We start from the raw sequence: 19,699 nt of genomic DNA, 5'->3' as shown, positions 1-19,699 counted from the left end.
CTGGGGGAGAGAGGAAACGTTACGGCGCGCGGCCGCGCCGCCCGCACTGCGCATGCGCAGAGCGCTGGGAGAGCAGTGTTTCTCTTCCCCGTCCCCCCCCTGCGGTGCCGGGAATGGGCTCAACCGGGCTCTCAGCGCTGCGCGCGGCGGGCGCGTCCAAAGCCCCCGGGCGGGGGGAGGGGAGGGATGAAGGGTGAGGGAGCCGGGAGCCTCCGCCCGGCGGGACCGGATGGGCTCCCAGCATGGGGAGCCCCAGCGCCCCGACCCCTCGGGATACGGGCTGCGCCGGGCCTTGGCTGAGCGTCCCCGGAAGGATCAGCGGCCGCCCCTCCCTCACCACAGGGGAGGTGAGGGGGTCCCCGGGTCGGGGCCAGGCCCGAGGGCGCGCAGGGTGGCGGAGCGGGATAAGGGTTCATTTTCCAAGGCCCAGAGTGCAAACCACCGCTGTCCCGGCACGTGTCGCCCCTACGGTGCAGTGCGTGTCGAGCTCATTAGTTGAGGAAATTCTGCTGCTTCCTGCAGGAGCGTAGAAGTCTTACAAGTCCCTGCTACACCTGCAGACTTTTAGCCTGGCTTCTGCTGTTCCGGGAATGGAATTTCAATTAAGTTAGCAACAGAAGGTTCTACCTGGTGAAGCAGCATAAGCGAACTGCTTGTGGAACGCGGCCGCCAACACTGTTTTGCGGGCTGATGCTGATGGCAGAGAGGCAATTTACTTGGAAGCTTGTCTACTAATTAAGCTTGGATAGTATTTCCTTTAGACTGCCTGCCTTCTGGACAGGGTTGCATCTGTTATAAAATACATATGTGTGTGTGTGTATATATATATATTTACATGCATTCTAGTACTGTGTTATCTGCCCACCATTTGGGAGTCTTTCTTCTCACTGAGTCTCAGCTACTTGCCCACCCATTTCGATCAAAGTATCTGGAAAACCGATTCATGGGGTCTTTCCCACTTCATAGTTCAGTGTCTCAGTTTTAATGTTCGTGCCTCAGCAGAAATGTAACATTTAGAAGAGGGTTTTTGAGTGCTGCTCTCTGTCAAGTGACCTTGTTGCTGTCAACATCTTATGACATGCCATTATTTCATGTTATTTTGAGTCGAAGTTTATCTTCATAGATGATAGTTACCATTTTGCCTTAGCTTTGCAGTCTCTGGCATTGAGTATCTTATCTATTATGCAATATGCTACATGGGCAGAAAGTAATCACCTTTCTGCCCGTGGTCACTTGAGTTTGGGATTTCATGCTAGAAAACATGTTGTTAGCAGGTGAATTCACCAGGTTGGATTACAGCACTCTGTGCATAGATCTTTTTTTTTATTTCTAAAGAGTTCAGAGTTAAATACACATACATATTTTTCTTGCTCACAGACCCAGCACTCGAAGGTATGTTGAATCCAGGGGGAAAGGGAGGATGCATCTTCTCAGGACACTGTAAATATTTGTGCCTTGGTACTCTCACAAAAATGTGTTGCAGGCAATAATCGCCTGTGATAAATTACACTTGTAGTGTTTAAAAATTCCCATGTAAAAAAAGGCTGTTGAAGGATGTTTGCAAGCACTGGTGGGGAGTGCTGGTGACATATTTTGCTGATGGAGATCAGAATTTGTTTTTCCAAGCATGGCTGATTTTGATCATAGCTAATAAAGACGAAGAATAGCTGGAAAAGGCACCTTCCTCTTTAAAAAAGTCTCATGGTCTTTGTACTTGGAAGTAACCATGCTCCAGGTCCAGAAGTCCAAGGAGTCCTCACACCCTCTGGTTCTGTTAAGAGCAGAGTACAAAAAACAGTTTGTGTGTGTAGAGCTACATTATAAAGTGGAATAAAGGGCTTTAGCTCAACATCTTCGTGTGGGGCAGCTGGAGCTGCATGTCCTGGATCATGACCTGTAGAAACAGTTGTTCCTTTCTTGTAGAGCTCAGTCACAGCACCACAAATGAGGAAATAACTTACTTACGGAAATCCTAAAATTTTACATTTTTCTAACCCTTCTGTGGTTCCACAGATGCTTCCAAAGCCACCACTGCAGTAGTAGGTGGTGGCCACGTGTGCCCTAGGAGATGGTTAGAAATCTGGTTCAGAACACAGGGAATTAGGGAGTAGGTGAGGCATGCCAAGGTCAGATTCCTCTTCAGTGTTAGAGGAACTATCAGAGTGGGCTCGTACAAGCCTGAAATGTACTTCAGAGATTTTTCCTGATACTCTTTTCAAACAACTGAAACAACCAGTGACTATTAAAAAAACTGTGGAGAGTGATCAAAGGTATTAAGTCTCTAATCAAAAGGCTTTTCTGCTGAGAAGAAATCAGACTTCTTGCATTCCTCAGCAAAGATTGCACCAGCCTTGGAGTGTCTGTGGTGGAGACACCAGTGCAGGGCACAGGGCAGCCAGCAGAGAAGCAGCTGATTAGTGACAACATGTGCTAGACACAAGTTACAGCAGAAGATAAATGACATTTACATCCCTATGATGTAATGTCATGAGCTGTCACATCCCTGATGTGCTGAGCTGTCTGTTCCTATGGGTATGAATATTTCAGAGATCACCCATGTTGGAATTGAGCAGTGGTTACAAAGGAACACCGAGGTCTTTGAAATTCGCTGTTTTATCAGCTGCTTTTGGCTGTTGGATGGACAATCCTCCCACTGCAATCTCAAGTCCAAACAAAGATGGGCTCAGGACATCATCCATGTGGCATCCCCCTCTTGAAATGCCCATTTCCACTTCCTCCTCTGCATGTGAGTACATAGTTTGAAGGAATCACATTCCTCCCTGTTGAGTCTGCTGTCTTTGATAAATAACAATTAGTAGCAGTAGCTAAGAATTACAAATTCCTACTATGGAGCAGTTGGAATTAGTCAAGAGAAAGTGTCAACAGCAACAGTAACGCTGTTAAATTCTAGTCACGCTTGCAGCCCTCCGCAGCTCCGGCTCTACTGGGGTGAGAGGTTGCTTCACCTGAGAGTGGCCATACAAGGCTAACTGTGAGGGAGAGGTGATATTCCTTGTTTTTCCTCATGTGAAAAAATAAGTCTGGAAAGTTATGATAATAACACTCAGTTCTCAGAGCTTAGTTTGTAATAAGTCACTATATATTGGGTAAGTAACAGATTGGGGCCACATTTGCATAATAAAGACCAATACTACTGTAAATTACATCTTGCTCTCTGCAATAGCATAATTACAGACTTTATGGTCTGTAAACATCATATTCAAAGACAACTAAGCCCAAGCACGTGCTAACCTATATGCATCTTCTTCCTCATGGAACCACTGCCTGTGACTGGTTGAGGACACTGTGTAACAACAGCGTTGGTATAATTTATAGACCTAGTACAGCAGAATGAAAACTGGACTGCTGGTTTTTTGCCAGATTGCACAGTAACCCTTATTGCTTTTAACAAATACACCTTTGACCCATTCAGTTGTACTCACTCTAGCTATTTTGTGCTCAAAACATGAGTTGCTGAATTATAAAAACTACTTATCCTTAGGGCGTTGGTGGCTCTTTTATTCTCAGGTACTGTGATGAACTCTTGATGAAAAATTCTTACCTGCAGAGATGTATTGCACATGCTTAACTGAGTAACAGCACATAGGCACGGGGAACACTGCCAGCACTAACAGTGAGTGACATGGCACTGGCTTCACATGACTTGTCTGGGAGGGGACAGCCGGCTCTGCTTGGAAACACACCCCTGTTGCCTTTGCCTAAACCCTCATAAAGTTTCCACAGCAGTAGTGAAAGGTGAAGAGTTGAACTCTGGGCTCTGAATAGACACAAAGGACCTCTCCTAGGCTACCATCAGCAGGAGGTGAGCGAAGAATGGGCAGCCAGAGTTCAAGGGTGTAGTAGCTTGAAAAGATATGATAGAAACTTTGAGGAAGTCATTGAAAGGCAGTGTCGTGTGTCTGTGTGAAGTCCATTGTGAGCTTTTCTAGGAACGGTGGTTGCCCTCAGACCCGTGCAGGGCTTGGTAGGACATCAAACGACGTCTGGTCCAGTGTCTGTCCACAGAGCTTCGTGGATATGCAACTGCTCAGGTGACCAGGTGAGTGGTCCTGTGGTTTTGTTTCTATATGTTCTGTACTTTCATGAATAGTTACAGCCTTTTTTCTCCCAGGAGCAGCTTTCCACTGTCTGTGCACTATAAAGGTTGATTCCAGGGAATTAAGGTCTACAACAGAAGGTTTAAGCAGGAAGGCAGAAGGAATACCGAGGTGGGCAGCCAGTCACTCAGCTGCACCCTCTGTGCAGGACTGTCTGGCTGCTGTCAGAAGGGTGCAGTGCAATGGGTACAGTGCAGGGGGAGTGGCACCTGTGGTGCCTCATCTTGGCACCAGAAATCTAAGGGGACAGCAGAGATGGGGCATAAGTAATGATGCACATGTTAAAACAATTGTAAAAAATATGGCAGTTCTTTCCTTTTCAGATTATACTGAGCATTGTAAAACATGGCTTAGACAAACTAACCTATCCTGGTACCTGAAGTGGAAAATTTGCTGAAAACAGATCTGTGACTTAATGAACACTTGTTGGACAAATGAAGTTATACATGGAAATAATAATTTAAAAAATGTATTAGAATTCTTTTTTGACTAGTGTATGAATCCCCTTTAATGTCAAGAGACTGACTGGAAAATCAGTTACTCTTACTTTAAGGTTGAGAATTTGATCTGGATCAAATTTTGTGTTAACTAATTTGAAATAACTGAAAAGGAACTCTTTTTTTTTCTTACACAGCTCTAGTTCTAGCTGATATTTGGAAATAGCTGCAGGCAGCTGAGAGCTTCACTGGTTGATTCGGGGCTGTAAAACATGCCAACATGAGAGCAGTGCCAAGCAGTTGAATGGCTTTTTTGTTTGCTGAAACAGCCATGGTTACATGAATGGTTTTTTAATGTATTTGGTTTATTCTGAATCAGGAGAGACATTACCCAACACTAAAAAGAGTAGGTAATTAGATGTTGGGGAAAACCTCATCCATCCAAATTTATTTTGGTTTAGTGTAAATAATGTAAAGTTTTATCCTGAAATGTGGCTTACTAGAGGTTGCATATTGCATTTTACACATTAATAAGTGTTGCACATTACTGTTTTCAGCTCCCTGCTGGGTGGTTGTAAAGATAGGGATGTGCACAGCCAAAGGGCAAATAATAGGAGTTATAACAAGGCAAATTCTGAGGGGGAAAAAAATCACAGTGAAGGTTGTCAAATGCTGGAACAGATTTCCTGGAGAAGCTGTGGAATCTCCCTCCCTGCAGACACTCAACTGTTGAAGGCTCTGAACAACCTGTTAAGAAAGCTGGAATGGAACAAAGCCTCAAAAATGAATGGATTATTCAAGCCTGACATATTTCAAGCATTTGTTTTCTTGGAGGCAGTGGGCACACCTGCCCTAAGAGGACCTCTGTGACAAGATGGGCATATAATGCATGTTATGTAACAGATGCGATCAGAAGGTCTTGTAAAAACTATGATAAGATCAATTTAAATTTATCCTTGTGGCAAGGATTATTCACGCTGTTGTGTTCAGGCCAGCAGGTTATTTATGATTGTTTCTTACAGGTATTCTTCATCAACTTATCTTAGAGTCCAACTATATTTTATCAATAAAATTGTGGTTGGCAAACAACATATAAGAGGAGAAGAGGATTGGCCCTGGCAGCTCACAGAGTCCAGTAGTGAGGAGCTCTAGGTCTGGGGAAAGACAAGAAGCCCTGGACACTGTGAGCTCCCTAATGCATTCTCATTTTAAGCAATAGCACCTTAGGGCACTTCTCACACTACCTTTTTTGGCCAAGGGAGACGAAGTGAACTTGGGTTTGGGTTTTTTTTAAGACTGCTACCAAAAGTTGGCATTTCCCATAGGAGTACAGCCAACCCTGGTATTGAAATAGGGGGTTGGGAGTTGAGCTCACAGTTTCCAGTTTCAAATCACTTTTTACCTAGTTTTTCTTTTTTCCTTCTCAAAACTGTTTAACATTAGTTTCTTCCACTGAAGTGTGTGGTGGGCTGTTCTTGTCCTTTTCTGTCCAAGAGTAAGCAGGAAGAAGGTGTCTTAATTTTTCTATCTCATGCCCTTTAGCCTGCATACTAATATGTAATGTAGAGAAACAGAGCTGGAAACACCTGTAAATAAACAGAGTTATATTTGCAAGAACCCAGAAGGCTATAATTTCAAAGGTAAACTATAACCTCCTGGCTAATAAGGGGACTTCTTTTTGGCAGTGTATTCCTCCTTTCTGAGTCGCTGCAAGAAGAGTACTCCTAAGAGACTTCCCTCCATCATAAAGGTAATAGAGTATCATCTTCCTAATGGGTAATTTTCCAAGTGTTTGTGCCTTAGACAGGTGCCTTTAAACCTTTCTGTGCTTTCCTTTGTACCTTAGGTAACATGTTTTGCCTGTGCTTGAATATTCTGCTGAGTATGAAAAGCAAAATGGATTAAATTCCTCAGTCCTCAGTAATCTGGCCATTGTATTATTAGAACTTGTGTGTTTGTTCTTAAAGATCATGTGAAACCAAGAAAACATTAAGGAATGTTTTGTTAACTTTTGCTAATTATATTTGATGATAAGAGTGTTGCAATATAAAAACAGCTACACAATAATCCCTAGGACAGCCAGAACGTGGCCTGACATAGAGAACCCTTCATGGCTGTGGCCAGTGGTGAAGGCCAGCAGCTACTTAAACCTTGGGTCTGATTTATTTTTGAAGTTTTTTTTAACAAAACGATTAACAAATGGTCAAGCCAGAGCCAGATGCAAGGGGATTTATTATGAGGTGGCCACATGTCCATTTAGGACTTTAACCCTCCAACTGACCATAGCAGGACTTGAAGCAAAGATGATTTTATCAGTTACCATGTTCTTAGGCTGTAATTTACAGTTTCTCTGCCACATGAGTGAAGGCTCTGTGGAGCTCTACTGTGTTAATCCTTTGTGGCACAAACTCACTTTGTTGTTTTAGGATTTTTCTTTTTCATTCCTGTTAGTTTAACTGCATGTTGTTGTTATGGAAGGAAACATCCCACATCATCATTTCCTCACAGTCTGAGAAGGGCTGGAGCTGCTGCTGGGTGCACTGTATTCCTGGGTCAGATCAAGGGAGGCAGCTGTGCCACAACACACGTGTGCCACGAGCAAAAAGCTTTGGGTTTGGCTATCCTCCTATATTTCTTTGTTATCCTTGCATCCCTGTTAGTCTTCTGGGACACTTCTAACTCATCAGGAAATAAGGGCATTTTTCTTCTCTAGAGCTCAGCTTGAAGGATGGAGCAGGACAGGACAGGGCGCACAGAGTAAATATTTTACACTTTTGCAACGGACTGGAAGTTGAGGGGATTTGCTGTTGCCAGCGTGTGTTCTTTCACTCTCCAGCTGTCCAAGGTTCACTTACTTAGATCACCTTTTATTTCAGATGAAAAGAGACTCTGGATATTCCACCGTGGCTGAGCAGCAGAAGCAGGTAAAGGCTCAAGGTCAACTTTTAAGGGAAGAATTATCCAGGTGCTTTGGAAGGCTGGATGTGTTGAATCATCTTCTAAGAGAAGTGACAGACACATCCGCGTTCCGATCACTTTAGTACAATTAGGAGCTCATCTCTTATCACTACAGCAGTATTTCCCCTGTGTTTTTCCCTTCCAGTGGACTGCAGCTACAGCAGCAAGTGAGGAAAGGCCTGTTATCTTTGTGTGGCAAGAACCCACAACACTCCCCCATAACCAGAAGCTGGACCACCTCACTGGGCCCAGACCCAGCTGATGTGCCCCAGTCTCTTCACCATGCCAGCAGCAACCTGCACTTAAGGAATTTGCCAACTTCTACAAGCCCTTTAAGGGCAAGAACTCAAGCAATCCATGAATTAGTTTGGAAACTACTGTGCTGGAGCTGTTGGCATGAAGAGAAACAGGGTGTTAAGTACTTGGACTTGATGAACAAGATTTTTTTTATATATATATGTAAACTTCTCTGCTTCTACAGCTCATGTAATTACATTGTGTGTGACTTGTTCATGTAATCACTTCATCACATGCAATAAAAGCACAGCCCCAAAACAAAACAGTTTCTAGCCAAAGGGCTTTTTAAATAGCTGAGGTTCTGAGCTTTACCTACTCTATCCTGTCTCAAGGCAAGACTTGCACAGTGTGTGGTGAGTATTAGGAGTTACTAATTTTTGAAACTTTTGAGTTCTTCAGCTGGAGGATGCTAAAGCATCTGAAATCTGATGTCTTACAAGTGTTAAAATTTTTAGTTAGACCAAATAAGAATTTTTGTTTGGTATGTTCTTGCTTCATCCCAGGAGAAAAAGCTCAAAGCTTTTTATAGCTTTTGTAACATTTTTTTTTAAGAATATGTGGGTGATGTTCCAGGGTCTAAAGATTAAGAAAGTCTTACTTCAGCATAACATGGAGGCAACTGGAAGTATGAAATTGCTAAGAGAGCAGATCTCCAGCCCAGGATCCAGCAGGCACTATCTGAAGCTGGAGTTGAGACTTTTGCCAGCCTGGCCTTTGCAGTTCAGTACAGCCAGTGATAACACTGGCAGCTGATAGCATTGCTATAATATAAACCTCTAGGGTTCACAAACATCAAGCTGTAGGGTAAGAGTCCTGGCAATTAATTCCTCCCCAGTTGCTCACTTGATTAAAAAAAAAAAAAAAAGAAGGTGATAAGAGGAAATGTTTGTTTGTTTTAATAAGGAATATTTCAGTGCTAACAAGCAAAGTTCTGTCCTGGGACAGATAAATATTGCTGACAAGTCCTGGGTCACATTTAATGTTCTGTAGCTGTTACAAAATCTGAAAGCCACGTAAAGAGAATTTTTCTATATTGCATTACCCTAAACCACCTGCATTCAATGTTTCTCAGTGAGTTGCCTCTCTTGTTTGTCCTCTCTGACAGGAGACAAGCAGAACTGCAACTATGAATCATACTATTTCTACTCCAGTCTGTTTGTACAGCACAACACCACAGTTAAAAAACAGGAAGGACAGAGGAATGAAGAAGACAATAGCTGGTTATTATATAATATTATTTTAAAATTACATTGATTTTTTTAAAAACATTTATCCTGCAGATAAATATAATTCATATTCACTCAGGAAAAACCAAACTAAGATTGCTGAACTCCAGAACCAATTCAAATTTGGGCCACTCTAAAAGACAGATCATTAATTACAAATTTGTCATATATTTGCTAAACATCTTGGTTTTGAATATTTAAATATTCAAATATTGAATGCTGCTTTTTGAATATACTTATTCCTAGAATCAAAAGGTCTCACTGGTAATTTTCTGAGTCTTGCAGTTGCTCTGTAAAGTTAAAATCCTTACTGTGATAAAAAGTCCTGCTAACATTAGAGCTGCCCACAGGAATATTTCTTCAGAAGATAACATTTCTGTGGCTGAGAGCAGGGATTTATAGAACTTTGTACTTGTGAGAAGCTGAGTGTTTTAGCTCCCTGTTGATGTGCAGTTGTTTTATACAGATGGCACATGATACCTGCTGGCCAAGTTGTACTCTCAGCACTGGAGCTGAGTTGTACCTGTGATGGCCTAAAGGCACAACAAAGTGAATTATGAAAGGAAAGGTGTTAAAGCTCTGTTATACTTGGGGAAAAAAGGCAAGTTTCTGGGCAGGTGGGCAATGGGCTTCACAAAGGGTCTTCAAAACAAAAAGGAATGTTGAGAGGAGAGGTTCTGGATTAACTGGAGCTGTTAACCAGGTCATCTGAGCACAGCAGCTCTTGACTATTTTGGGTGGGAAAAAGCATACTGTATCCTGGGAGGGAGAAAATACTGAAGGAGGGAGGTGCTGAAGTGGAGCAGCACTCCTTACCCCCAGGTGTTCTTTTCCCACTGCTCCGAGTTATCCAGAAGCTCCTTGTATTATAGCCCTCCAGGTACTGAGCAGCATCCAAATAAAAACAGAGAGGAAAAAATCAGTGGTCCTTTCTCTCCCTTTGGTTATTCCAGAGAAATTCCACATCAGTGACACGTCAGGTCTCTGTAAGCATGGCAGATGGATGTGTGTGTACTGCCCCCTCAATTACACACAATATCCTATAACAGCTTTGTTACTGTGTTCTTTAGAGTGTGTGTGAAACAAAACAGGCCATCACAGGACTGCCTTTACCACTGCAAATACCAAAAATGCCAGGGCAGGCCTCAGCAGCATGTGCTTTCTCTTTTTGATTCTCACAGGAAGAGAAGCTCTGGGATGCCTTGAAGATCAGTGCCTACGCCTTCAGTACAGGCCTGCTCATGTTCACTGCCTTAGTGAACTCTGTTTCTTGGTAAGATTGTTCAAACAAAGTGGCTTGAGGGGAAACTTTTCTGTGAAGAGGGGAAAAAAGTGGATGACAAGAAGATGGGCAACCAAGAACTCTTATTTCCACAGGTTTATGCAGGATATAACTTTAGGCAATTTCTGGCAAACAACATGGCTGAAGTTCTACAACTTCTTTGAGGGAGATGAGTGGACAATCTTCCTCCTTGGTGAGTTTTAACAACACTCCTCTGTAGGAGAAATCATCCATGTACTGTATGTAAAAGGGGTTCATGGACCTGCCAAACTCACTAATCCCACAGAAAAGCACTGGCTTGGAAGCCAGAGACAGCTGATGTTGTGCAGCTGTTCTGCCTTTGAATGGGGTCACCGTTAGACCCCCTGTACAGATTAAAAATCTGATCTTTTTCTGCTGCTGAAATGGCTTCCCTGTGAAGATACTTTGCTCCTGTGAGAACTGAATGACTCAGCAGAACTGATTACTAAAAATTTAAGTACAATTAATGGATTTTACTCTTGTTCTAGTACCTGTAAAACTCTTCTCTGTGATTAACAGCTGGTGAACAGAACTTATAGGGACCTTGCAAGGTTCTAGGGATCAACTCAACGTTATACTACTTGTATTTAAAAGTAACCCAGAAGAGAGAGGCCTTTTCTTAGCCTCAGTTTTCTCAAGTTTCAACCTGTGAGACATTTGTCCTCTCTAACCTCCTCCCCATTCTTTAGATCTTACCTGGATGTCAAAACTTACCCATATTCCATTTTAAAGCATCTCAGGGCAGGTCTTGGCACGTCTGAGTCCCAGCAAGGTCCTCTGGATACTATGCCAGTGTATTTTGTTTCTGATTTATTCATAGCTCTCAATTCATTCACACATCTCTGCCCTCTCCTCATGCCACAGGGGCTGCATTGGTGCCTGCACTTGCTTTCTGGGGCTTCAATGGAATCCTTATGGTGGCTGATATAACAGGAAAGCCAACTTTCATTACTCGCTATCGCATTCAGCTGGGCAAGAATGATCCTGTAAGTACTTCCCACTCTGCCTCTTCTGCTGGCTAAACACTTCCTGCAGTCTCTTAGGCCAGGAATGGGGAGAAGAACCTGTTATGCTTTTCTCTTGCAACCAGGTAGGATTCCAGGAGAATCAAGCCAAGTCTTGTATATCCACTGCAGAGAGGAAGGCAGATCCTATAATCAGGTTACTGATCAGATCTGGATTGACAGCTTGTTAAAAAGTTGGTCCCAAAATGAACTGCCTGTAAATCTAAAAGCTTTTTATCCTTCCAACTAAAGCTGCATCACTTCTTACTTTGCCTCAAATCCTGACTTCTCTTTTGCAGGTGGACACAAAGAAGCTGTGCCAAGCCATCTACACAGCACTGGGTAATCAGTTCTTTGTCTCCTTGCCTATGCTTGTGGCCATGTTCCATGTCATGAAATGGTGGGGCAACACCTTCAGCAAGGAATTACCCACTTTCCAGTGGTTTCTTGTGGAGCTAAGCATCTTCATCATAATAGAGGAAATTCTCTTCTATTATACACACAGGTGAGTTGAGCACAGGAACAGGACTCTGATTCTCCTCCATGCCTTTAAGCTTATACTCATCTCCTACAACAGCAATAATCCTAGTCCCCCTCTTCCACCAGTCTAGTATTTATATGGGAAAACTTACAGGTCCTGAAATGCACCCTTACAACATGAGGCTTTGGTGCTGCCACTACCTAGAGTAAGCAAAAATGGGTAAAATTACAAAGGTGGAACAGCTTAGAAGCTAAGGGAGAAACAAAACAGGCAGCTTTACACAAGAGCTGTGTTCTTTGAAAAGAGTGAGGCTCAGTATCCTGAAAGAAAAAAAGTCCAAAAGGTCAGTGACTGATCTCCTGTTCCCTTGTACAACACCTACTAAACAGGGCCTGGCTCCCAACACTGCAGGATTTCTAGAGGACAAAGCTAGAACAAGGAGGACAAAAGCCTACAAAAGCCCATGCAGAAGTGAGCTCAGCACTCTCAGAAATATGTAGGTTTCCCTTTTAGACAAATGCACCAAAAAAATGTAAAATCTATTTCTTACAAAGGGCCCATGGAACCAAAAATTCTGACTCTAATAGATGCCAGTTGGAAAAGTCAAAACAGTGAAAATACAGAGTCTTCCCCTAAGCAGTACTCCCATATTTGAGCAAATGAGTCATTCAGGGACATTGATTTATAGGATTTATGTGGACTAAGTTTAACATCAGCCAGTGGACACATCAATTGAGTGAAGGCTCAGTACTACAGAGAGAGAGCATGGGAAGCCAGGAGTCCTACACTCTTATTCCCAGTTTAAATCCTTAAGTGAGAGGAGATATGAGCAAGTCCCCCACAGAAATTCTGTGTTCTGTTTTTCCATGTTCCTTTCTGCAGAGCTCAAAACCTGCCTTTCTCTGTTTTCTCCTTTCTCTGTTTGCTCTGCTTAGGCTTGTTCACCACCCAGTCCTGTATAAGCACATTCACAAGAAGCACCATGAGTGGACAGCCCCCGTCGGCGTGGTCTCCATTTATGCTCACCCTGTAGAACACATAGTAAGTGGATTCTCCCATAATCACCCTCCAGTTGCTGTGTGGAGCATGATTTCCATGGGATTAGGAGGAGTGGTAAGGGAAGAGAAGCAAATGTGATCAGTGTTTGCAGGAGTGTCTCCCAGCGCTGCTCCAGCTGAGACTTCCCAGAAAACACATCCCACCTTGAAAAGATTCCACTTAGAAGTCCCATCTCCTGTTAACAGGAGTCCTGGGCCAGAGCACCAGCTCTGAGTCTGTGTGTCACGGGCAGGACACAGTGAAGTGATGCAGATCATCACATCACTGTGTGTGTCCACAGGCCATACCCTTTTACAGTGAGGTTTCCCAAGAGGAGCCTCAGTGTTATTCCACAGTGAAGCTGAAATTCATACCTCAGACTCCAGGATGATTTACTGGAATCATGCTGCCCTCACATCCATATTTTGGTCTCATGTCTAACTCCTCCTACAAGCTTAGGGAGCTTGGGCTATGACTGTGTTTTGCAGTTAGTAGAACTCTGTTAGTCCTGTAATTATTTTTTGGATGATTATGTAACTTTATTAAGATGTTCACAGAGGCATCTTCCCTTTGTGCTGTTTGCACAAAACTAATGTCATGCATCACCCAGGTGACACAATTTAGCTCCTTGAGGAGGGTCTGCTTGTTGTGGAGCATTACTGAGGTGGTTTGTTCTCCTTTCCAGCTCTCCAACACGCTGCCTGTCATAACTGGCCCGATGGTCATGGGGTCTCACATTGTTTCAATCTCAGTGTGGTTCTCCCTTGCTCTCGTAACAACAAGCATTTCACACTGTGGATACCACCTGCCCTTCCTGCCATCTCCAGAGTTCCACGACTTCCACCACCTCAAGTACGTCTGGGCACTGCTCAGCTTCCCCTTCCCCTCCTGCCGGCACTCTGGCACCGCTGGTGGGCAGAGCTCCTTTCCAAGGGTCAAGTGGGTTTGCACGACTCATGTACAGGCAGAGCAGCTCTCCAGTTCACTTGCTGAATGCTGCCAGTTCTTACAGCAGTTAAAACAGATCAGGATTTCAAGCCCTGTCAAAGACAGTTCTCTGCAAGGCTCTTCCTAGAAGTTTAGAGGATATTGCATGTGATGTAAAGACAGAGCAAGGGCAAGTCACACAGGTGAAGGGAACATGCAGGAAGCCTGTCTGTTCCTCTCCCATACACTGGGATTAGAAACACTAATCAGATAACACCTTGCCCAGACAATCACAACCCTTCCTGGCAGAGATTCCCAGCCTCCTCCTATTCTGGAGAGAGCAGTTGCAGCAGGTTGTTCAGGGACACATACCTGAGCAGTGGAAGAATTGTTCCCATCTCCCAGATGTGTACCAGACACATCTTCAAGTCTGCCCCTCCTACAGATCCAGCCCATGGGACAGTTCACTCGCCACCCAAATGTTGGGCAGCACCACAAACATGGTGCCAGTTCTTATCTGTTGTTTCCTCTAAATCTCAGCTCCTGTCAGGACACAGATGATTGCAGATCCAAGATGCTCTCTGGGCAGGACAGCTGTGCCAGTATCCCAGTGCTGGAAGCACAGCCACTCTGTGTCCCATGGCAGCTGAGTCTTGGGAGCACATGGAATGGTAATACAAGTGTCCAGCTGCTCCCACAGCTCAGCTGCCCAGGAGAGTCGTGGCTGCTGCTCAGTGCCACCATTTCTGGGTAACAAAGGCACCAAAGAGGGAAGCTGCACAAGTTTCACCCAGGCTTCAACAGAGCTGCCAGGGAGACTGGTGCAGGGGCAGAAATCACAGACAGGTTACAGGGCTCCCAAAGGAATGGAAATACAAAAGGTGAGGTAACCTCAGTAGCTTTCTAGCGATGTTTATCTTCGTTTGGTTCTCAGGTTCAACCAGTGCTATGGAGTCCTGGGAGTGCTGGATTATCTGCATGGCACAGACAGAGTGTTCAGACAAACCAAAGCCTTCGAGAGACACAAGGTCCTCCTCGGCCTCACACCACTCTCCGAAAGCATCCCCGAGGCACCCAAGAGGGCCGAGTGAACCAGCCCAGCAGCTCTTGTGACCAGCAGAGTGAGAGACAATGATTTATGCCAAATAGTATTTTAACTGGGAAACAAGTTATTGTTCACACATAACAAGGCCCGAAACTGAAGTCAAACATGCTGCTGGAAATGACTGCACATTTACTGCAAAAAACTCTTGCTCTAGAAATCTATTTTTAAGCAAAATGTAGTGGTTTGCTTCTTAATTACTTGCACTGTCCCTTGGTTCCAGCTGCCTGTGCATGAGCCAGGTGTGTTCTGGGCCACGTGACTCTGGGGAGTTTTCATTAAGAATTACTGAGGTTTTGGCACCAGTTTCCACAGGCAACGCTTTGGCCTCTCTCAGCAGCACTGACTCTATAGAAACACCAGCAAGGTCACTGTAATTGCATGTGATAGTATTAAAACCACTATTTTTCTGAGACACAGAGCACCTGGGATAGTAGATGCAATCCCATGGAAAAATCAGTGGTGCCACAGCTTTAGAAACTCTCCCCTGCCCATGCAGCAGAGACCTGACTGCCCCTGAGCAGTCTCTCCTTGGGAGAGGTCAGTCCCACTCTGAATTAGGGCTGTCACGGCCTCATGGCTGCTCCACAGACCAGTGGCAAACAAAAGTGAGTTTCCCCTCATGGGACAGGGAAGGAGCTGGGAGCTAATGTGCTACATGCCATCACCTCCTCCTGCTGAGCCTCATCTCACTCCAAGATACAACCAAAATTCCACAATGATAAATTACTGAAAGAGTCTTTCCAAGGAAAGCTGAGTCCCTGCTGTCCTGAGCTCTGTGGAGATCAGTGAAACACTGTAAGAAAGGACTCGGCATAGCAGCCCCCAGAGCTTTATGCACATCCCCAAGTACCTACAGACCCATTGAGACATACTGTGAATTTTCTCAATCTTTTTAAGTTCCAGTCTTGCCTGGGGGCCTGGGACAAAAACAACACATTTCCCCCCAGTGCTAGAGCAGCCCCCCGAGGAGGGGACACGCAGGGCTGACCTGTGCTGCACTCACCTGTGGTCAGCCCAGCTCTACCTGTGGAAGTCAACTTGCTTCCCCAGCCCTCCTCTGGTCCCTGCAGCCAGACAGGGATGAACCTGGCCCACTCATCAGCTCCCAGCTCCCTGGGGAGGGCAAGTCAGCAGAAAAGAAAACCCAGGCTGCGATGTCTTTTGAAGTTTTTATTTTTATACATTTTTTTTGTATTAAAAAGGAAAAAGCATAATTACCACAAATTACAAAGGACTAAAGCATTACTAGAATAATGAATCACATCAGCCTAGAAAGCAGATAATCTGAATAATATTAATGTTATAATACAAGCTCTCATTCAAGTATTTTACATTTTTCTCTTTTCCGTTTATACGTGATGATGATCCTAGCACATGGGTCAAAGATTATGTACTATCAACAGAGATGGATCATGTACAGCCGGCCGTATTAACAAGATTTTCCTCCCAAGTGATACATGGTCTGTGATGAGTCATTTTAAGTTTGTCTCTACGATAAATGCAGCTGAAGAAGGTTGCACACACTTTCTAGTTTTGGGAAACAGAAGGCTGAGGTTGGACACATGGGGTTTGAGAAGGGCCAGCACATCAAACCATCACCCCTTTAGCTCCAGGCGAGAGAGCAGAGGGCTGCACTCACTGGGGTGCAGCTCAGCAGGGGTTTCTGAGCCACAGATCCAAAGGTTTTCAACCCCAGCGGGACCAGGACAGGCTGGGAGGGGAGGAGGGGGAGCGGGGCTGCACCAGGGAGGCTTGAAGGGACCAAGCACCCCCTCCCACGAGGGGCACCACGGGCACAAGCCCCCCCGGTGCAGGGCTGGCACCTGGGGAGCAAGCAGGGACAGCACGGGGGGCCAGGGGGACCCCAGCACACCCTGCAGGGCCTGCTGGCACCGAGGGCACTGCCCACTCCTCTGGAGCTTCCCACCAAGGGGATGTGCTTGTCACAGATACATCGGTCCTATGTTCAAGTGTCTGCAGAAAGTGAAACTGTAAACTACGCCTGGAAATGCTGCCCTCCAGCCGCCTGCTCCATGCCACCGAGAGGAACATCTGTTAAAAATGTCATTTATCTGTTACCTGTACTGGAAGCTTTAAAAAAAGCCAATGAGGCATTTAACATCAAGTGTAGCAACCCCCTCAAGAAGAGCCCAGCACCCATTTCAAACAGTGACAAGTGACATAACCAGCCTCAGAGGAGACAGGAGACAATAAGCATTGCAAACACAGCTTGCTACATATACAATTTTCCTTTTTTTTTTTTTTTTCCTCTTTTTCTTTTTGACAAAATAACTGGAAAGGCATTAACAGCTAGAAGGCCCCCTCTGCACTGCCATGCAGACACATGGCAGGACACTGAGATTAAACACGTCAGTTTGTTACAGTACAGTCGACCAGTCCCGAGCAGTTCCCAAAACTCAAGGGACCCCTGTCAGGGGTGCAAGGGGGCAGCAGAAGAGGGACGGACAGGCAAAAACAGAGTAGCAGTATTATTATTTTTTTGTTTGTTTTTCCCAAATGAGCATGGCAAAGCAACAAAACCTCCTCTGAAACACACCTTCTACCTCCACTCCTGACCCCACGCCAGAGCTCTGTACCTGTTGCAGCCACCTGCACCCCAAAGATGGGCTGACCTCAGCAAGGAGCCCCAAGCTGTGGCAGCCTGGGGGACCTCCTGAGAAGAGGGGAGCACTTCCCCCTCCCGACTCAGCCTCCCTCAGACCTTTCCCAAAGCAGCTGGGCACCAGCACCACGCAGCTCTCGTGAGCTGCGGGACGGATCAGCACTCACAGGAGCACACGTGCAACCACTCGGACCTCTAAAAGCAAAAAAAGCACAGAACACGGGGAGGTGAAGGATCCAAGCTAAAAGCAAGGCCAAACTCCGTCCTCTACAGGAGGGCAAGAACTTCCTCAAATACAACGCCCCTCTGGACAGCTGTCCCTTCGTCCAGGTGGGACACAAGTCATGTGTGGTGCCTCCTGCAGCCACGCACAGACCTGGGCAGCCCTGGCCAGGCCACGGCCACACAGCACAGGGGTGCAGGACACTGCTCCAAGGAGCTCCCTGCCCTCTGCCAGCACCCACCCCTGCACAGAGCAGGAGTGAATGGCTCTGTGTTCCCTCCATCTGGAGGAAGACAGGTGGGAGCAAGCAACAGCTGCCTCAGGTTGTCATGTCCATCTGTTCTTTGCTCTGCCCTGCCCACTGCTCTCTGATGGACAGTAAAACAAGGCACACAGTCCACAAACCTGGAGGGTGGTGGGACCACTGGGACTCCTCTTCTGACCCACCTTCCCCTGGGAAACAGGTGCACACACTAAGGTGACAAACCACTGACTTGGCAGAGGGGGAAGGGAAAACTCTGAGACTAGAGTCTCAGGCTCAGAAGTGAAAATATTATTTAAAATCAACTCAGATTTTGGGAAATTCTTGGGGAAACGTTCTACCTCTTCTACTACCCAAGCAATTCCACAGTCTGCTCCACAAGCAACAACTCCACAGCAGAAGCTCATTCCTCCTCATTTCCTATTATGTTTGTTGCTAAAATGCAGACAATTGGCTTCTAAAGAGAACACGCACCCGCAAGAGGAGCACAGGACGTGGCAACGGGGCCACCCGCGCACATCCAGACCCGCTTCCACTTGCAAACAACCAGCAACACATCTCCAATGTCCTTGATCCAGCCTCCTCCTTCCCAAATCAGGGACAAACCCGGCTACATCCGTAACCTCAAGAGATCTGACTCTGGCTCACAAGAGGGGAAATCCAGATATAACAGTCACGGCCACAGCACTGTACAAGTGTTAACTTTTTGCCCATATTGCCCAGTTCCCACCCCACAACCCCAGAGCACTGCTGCCGTAGTGGAGCATCCATGGCCTCAGGCAGGCTGGCCTGCTGGAATCTGGCCTGTGAGTGGTACCAGCTGCAGGGTGACACAGCAGGGGTGGATGGAGCAGGGCAGGATCACACCACCAGGAAACAGCAAAGTAGCAGCTCCCCAGCCTCTCAAACCCAGCCGTGCTCTCAATTCTAGCAGCAGTTCACGAAGCCACTTCACTCCAGCCCAGCTCCCCCCACCAAAGCAGCATCCTTGAGGCAGTATCAGTTTGGGAAGTGATGACCTCAGCCAGGGCCTGGTGAGCACCCACAGACACTGCTCATGACAGCCTGACCGTGCTCCCCCTCCTGCTCCTTCTCCTCAGCTCCTGGCTGCTCTCACCCACCTGCCCCGTGGCTGCATAAGGACAGCCCTGGAGAGATGACTCCTCCCAGCTCTGGATCAACTGGATCCTTTGGGAAAACGCTGTTTGGTACCAACTTGTGATGGTGCAGAGAGGGTCACACAATGAGCTGCACCTCTGGAGCCACCTATTGCATACCTGCTCCACTCCACACCACAAAGGAGCACGTTCTGCAGCTCAGGCGATGGAGCACCAGAGCCACAGCCAAGCCATCTGCACGGCAGGTATTCCAGGGACTGAGGAGATGGAGCATGGTAGCAGCAAGGCAGGTGGGTCTGGCTGGAAAGAAACAACTTTCCGGTGCTACCTCTGGAGCAACTCCAAAGGTACCACTGGAAATCTCAGATCTCACTCCTCTGACACATGCCCCTTGCAAAGCTCACAGGCTGGGGAGGGTTTGCCTGCCAAAGCCTACCCGGTGTGGAGTAGCAGGATCAATCAAGTAAATGCCACAGCAGCTCTGCAGCCATGTCCTGCCTCAGCCCAGCAAGGAGCTGCATTGCACGGTGTCATCTGAGCCCTGGGAGGTGCACAGGGACTGTGTTGAGTGGGAGGCTC

At 46.0% G+C, this 19,699-nt stretch overlaps 1 protein-coding gene across 7 annotated transcripts; it reads left to right on the top strand.

Annotated features, from left to right (window-relative positions):
• Window positions 1-169: 169 nt before the first annotated feature.
• Window positions 170-16,348, top strand: FAXDC2 (fatty acid hydroxylase domain containing 2). Of its 7 annotated transcripts, none has more exons than XM_017834788.1 (11): window positions 170-347; window positions 3,970-4,060; window positions 6,241-6,305; window positions 7,432-7,479; window positions 10,218-10,309; window positions 10,414-10,511; window positions 11,204-11,325; window positions 11,643-11,848; window positions 12,760-12,865; window positions 13,548-13,714; window positions 14,724-14,880. In XM_017834788.1, exons 4-11 carry the CDS (start codon window positions 7,432-7,434, stop codon window positions 14,878-14,880), a joined length of 996 nt encoding a protein of 331 aa, XP_017690277.1. In that variant the 5' UTR covers window positions 170-347; window positions 3,970-4,060; window positions 6,241-6,305. The 7 variants fall into 7 exon arrangements, with proteins under 7 accessions (XP_017690277.1, XP_017690276.1, XP_017690275.1 ...); XM_017834787.1 differs by having other exon boundaries at window positions 3,951-4,060; XM_017834786.1 differs by having other exon boundaries at window positions 3,931-4,060.
• The last annotated feature ends 3,351 nt before the right edge of the window (window positions 16,349-19,699 follow it).

Source organism: Lepidothrix coronata, unplaced genomic scaffold (genome assembly GCF_001604755.1).
Source record: "Lepidothrix coronata isolate B3197 unplaced genomic scaffold, Lepidothrix_coronata-1.0 Scaffold240, whole genome shotgun sequence".
In the NCBI taxonomy this organism is placed as follows: Eukaryota; Metazoa; Chordata; class Aves; order Passeriformes; family Pipridae; genus Lepidothrix; species Lepidothrix coronata.
Note: the sequence above shows the minus strand (reverse complement) of the source record. Positions and strands in the feature narration are given on the sequence as shown.

Excerpts from the sequence above, each read along its gene's own strand:
- FAXDC2 (XM_017834782.1), top strand. The coding sequence starts at position 7,432 with ATGAAAAGAGACTCTGGATATTCCACCGTGGCTGAGCAGCAGAAGCAG. Across the intron at positions 7,480-10,217 it reads TGGCTGAGCAGCAGAAGCAG|GAAGAGAAGCTCTGGGATGC; the intron begins GTAAAGGCTCAA and ends TGATTCTCACAG. Across the intron at positions 10,512-11,203 it reads GTGGACAATCTTCCTCCTTG|GGGCTGCATTGGTGCCTGCA; the intron begins GTGAGTTTTAAC and ends CTCATGCCACAG.